This window comes from Penaeus monodon, chromosome 1 (assembly GCF_015228065.2).
Source record: "Penaeus monodon isolate SGIC_2016 chromosome 1, NSTDA_Pmon_1, whole genome shotgun sequence".
Taxonomy (NCBI): Eukaryota; Metazoa; Arthropoda; class Malacostraca; order Decapoda; family Penaeidae; genus Penaeus; species Penaeus monodon.
The window spans coordinates 60,904,471-60,906,970 of NC_051386.1; the positions used below are offsets into that span (position 1 = coordinate 60,904,471).

Below are 2,500 nucleotides of genomic sequence, written 5' to 3' on the forward strand. Positions count from 1 at the left end.
TAGCGAAGACAGAGAAAAAGAAAGAAGGAATAAAGACGAAAATAAGAGAGGAAGACAGCAAGAATAGTAAAATTTAAGGAATAAAATTCCGCCAGGAGAAATGGCACATGGTGAAAATGAGTGAAAGATGCATGATCAATCGCTCCAGACAGGAGAGCCAACTCACTAATGGTGATGAAACTTCTGGGACACACTCTGCTAGATTACTCAGGCAATTACAATATCCATCATCTATAGAAGTGCAGTAATGAATAGCTTTCACAGGAGGAGTTAGTTCGTTGTCGCTTCTGTTAAGTCTCTGCTGTACCTACCATGACTGTCTTTACTTTACAGGGAATGGGAAAGTTATATACTTGGGTGACAAGAGGTCATATGCAACTCTATTGTAAAGGAAACTTGAATTAATAGTCTTTGTTTTCCAGGTGACTAATGTACGTAATATATAATTCCATCTTTCGGGTTGAATATGATAAATTAATTTCAGCTCTACGTACTTAAACATAAGTACATATTCATACACCACACACACACACACACACAAACACACACACACACACACACACACACACACACACACACACACACACACACACACACACACACACACACACACACACACACACACACACACACACACACACACACACACTACTCATTCTCACCCCCTCAACATTGAAACACTCAAGCATCCACAGCACCTTTCCCCAAAGACACACTATACTTAAACCAGCCACACGATTTGAAGCATAAACCTTGCGTGAAAATGAACACGCAGAAGGGCGAGAGACCTCCTGTACCACCCACTGATGCTCTGTACGACACAGGTGGTCCGGTGGGTCGTGCAGACGGTGTTCCTGAGTTGGGGTCTCGTGCTTTGTGTCACTTTCTTATACGGCGGCGGTCGCATTATCAGGCTCCTGCGCACCATCCCGCACACAGCCTTCCAAGGCGGGGATTCCTGCACGCCTAATAACAAAGGTTGGTCTTGGTGTATATAGTACGCACATATGGATACGTCTATCTATCTGTCTATCTATCTATCTATCTATCTATCTATCTATGTATACATACATCTATGTATACATACATATGTATACATATGCATATATATATATATATATATATATATATATATATATATATATATATATATGTATATGTGCATGTATATATACACATAAGGTTTAGCCAATGTGTGTGGTCATTTTGCAAATAACCTAACCTAAACTAATCAAACATTTTAGATATTTCTAGAAGAATACCACGATTTTTTTTTTAATCGTCGATATTGCAGAAAAACGCACACACGCACGCACACACGCACGCAGACACACACACATTCTTTTTCTTTTCCTTATTTTCAATATGTTGTTAGTGTATCGGAAATGTCAACAAGTTTTGAAACTTTTGAAGACGGTATCTTCCCTTTTTATAATCGTTATTTTTTCAGCACCGTACACACTTTACACACACGCACAACACACACACACACACACACACACACACACACACACACACACACACACACACACACACACACACACACGCACACACACACACACACACCTACACGCTTGAAAGTGGACCCTCTCACAAGTTTAAACTATGACATATTGTAATGCTAAATTCCTAGGAGAAAACACGGTATGAAAACTAAAGAGTGAGTGTAGACGCCGTTCAGTGCTTGCAACGATGTGACAATGCAGCTTTATTTGTTAATTGACAGAGTAGTTCTCACTCTGTTTTCCTGAGTGCATACACAGCTTCATTACTGGATGAGGGAGGATGTACGGTTTCGTAGGCATTAGGTGAAGAATATTGTGCAATTTCGTGTGTATTAGCTGGAGAATGTGCACAATTTCGTGACTATTAGCCGGAGAATTTGTACAATTTCGTGTCTACTAGCTGGAGAATTTGTACAATTCCGTTGCTGCTAGCTGAGCAATGATTTACAATTTCGTGCCTACTAGCTGGAGAATTTGTACAATTTCGTTACTAATAACAGAGCAATTATGTAAAATTTCGTAGCCAGAGTGTAATAGATATACAACATGTACATTTTCATATCTACTACCTGAACGGTAATGCATACTTTCATATTGACTAGCTGTAGAATGAAGCACTATTCTATATTTACTAGTGGAGATTAATATGCAATTAAATTTTTACTAGATAGAGCCCACTTTGTACAGTTTCGCTGAAAAACAATGTATAATTTCGTAGACACTAGCTAGGGAATAATGTGTTTTTTCATATTTTAGTAGGTGAAGAATATTGTACAATTTTTATCTGCTGAGGAATTACAAGGTAGAGAATATTGTGCAACTTCATTTTCAGTATCTAATGAAAACCGTACGATTTCATATTTACTTCTTGAAAAATAATGTTCTGTTTCGTACTTACTGCCTCGAAAATACTGTTCAGTTTCACATTTACTGCTTCGAAATAATGTTCATTTTCACATTTTATACCTCAAAAATAATGTTCATTTTCACATTTG

The 2,500-nt window shown here is 37.9% G+C and overlaps 1 protein-coding gene across 1 annotated transcript in view; it reads left to right on the forward strand.

Annotated features, from left to right (window-relative positions):
- The window catches only part of LOC119577334, a 50,076-nt gene that overhangs the window by 45,876 nt on the left and 1,700 nt on the right, over window positions 1-2,500 (forward strand). Inside the window, exon 6 of the mRNA XM_037925035.1 lies at window positions 825-978. Coding sequence (XP_037780963.1) covers window positions 825-978 — 154 coding nt within the window. The remainder of the gene's footprint in view (window positions 1-824; window positions 979-2,500) is intronic.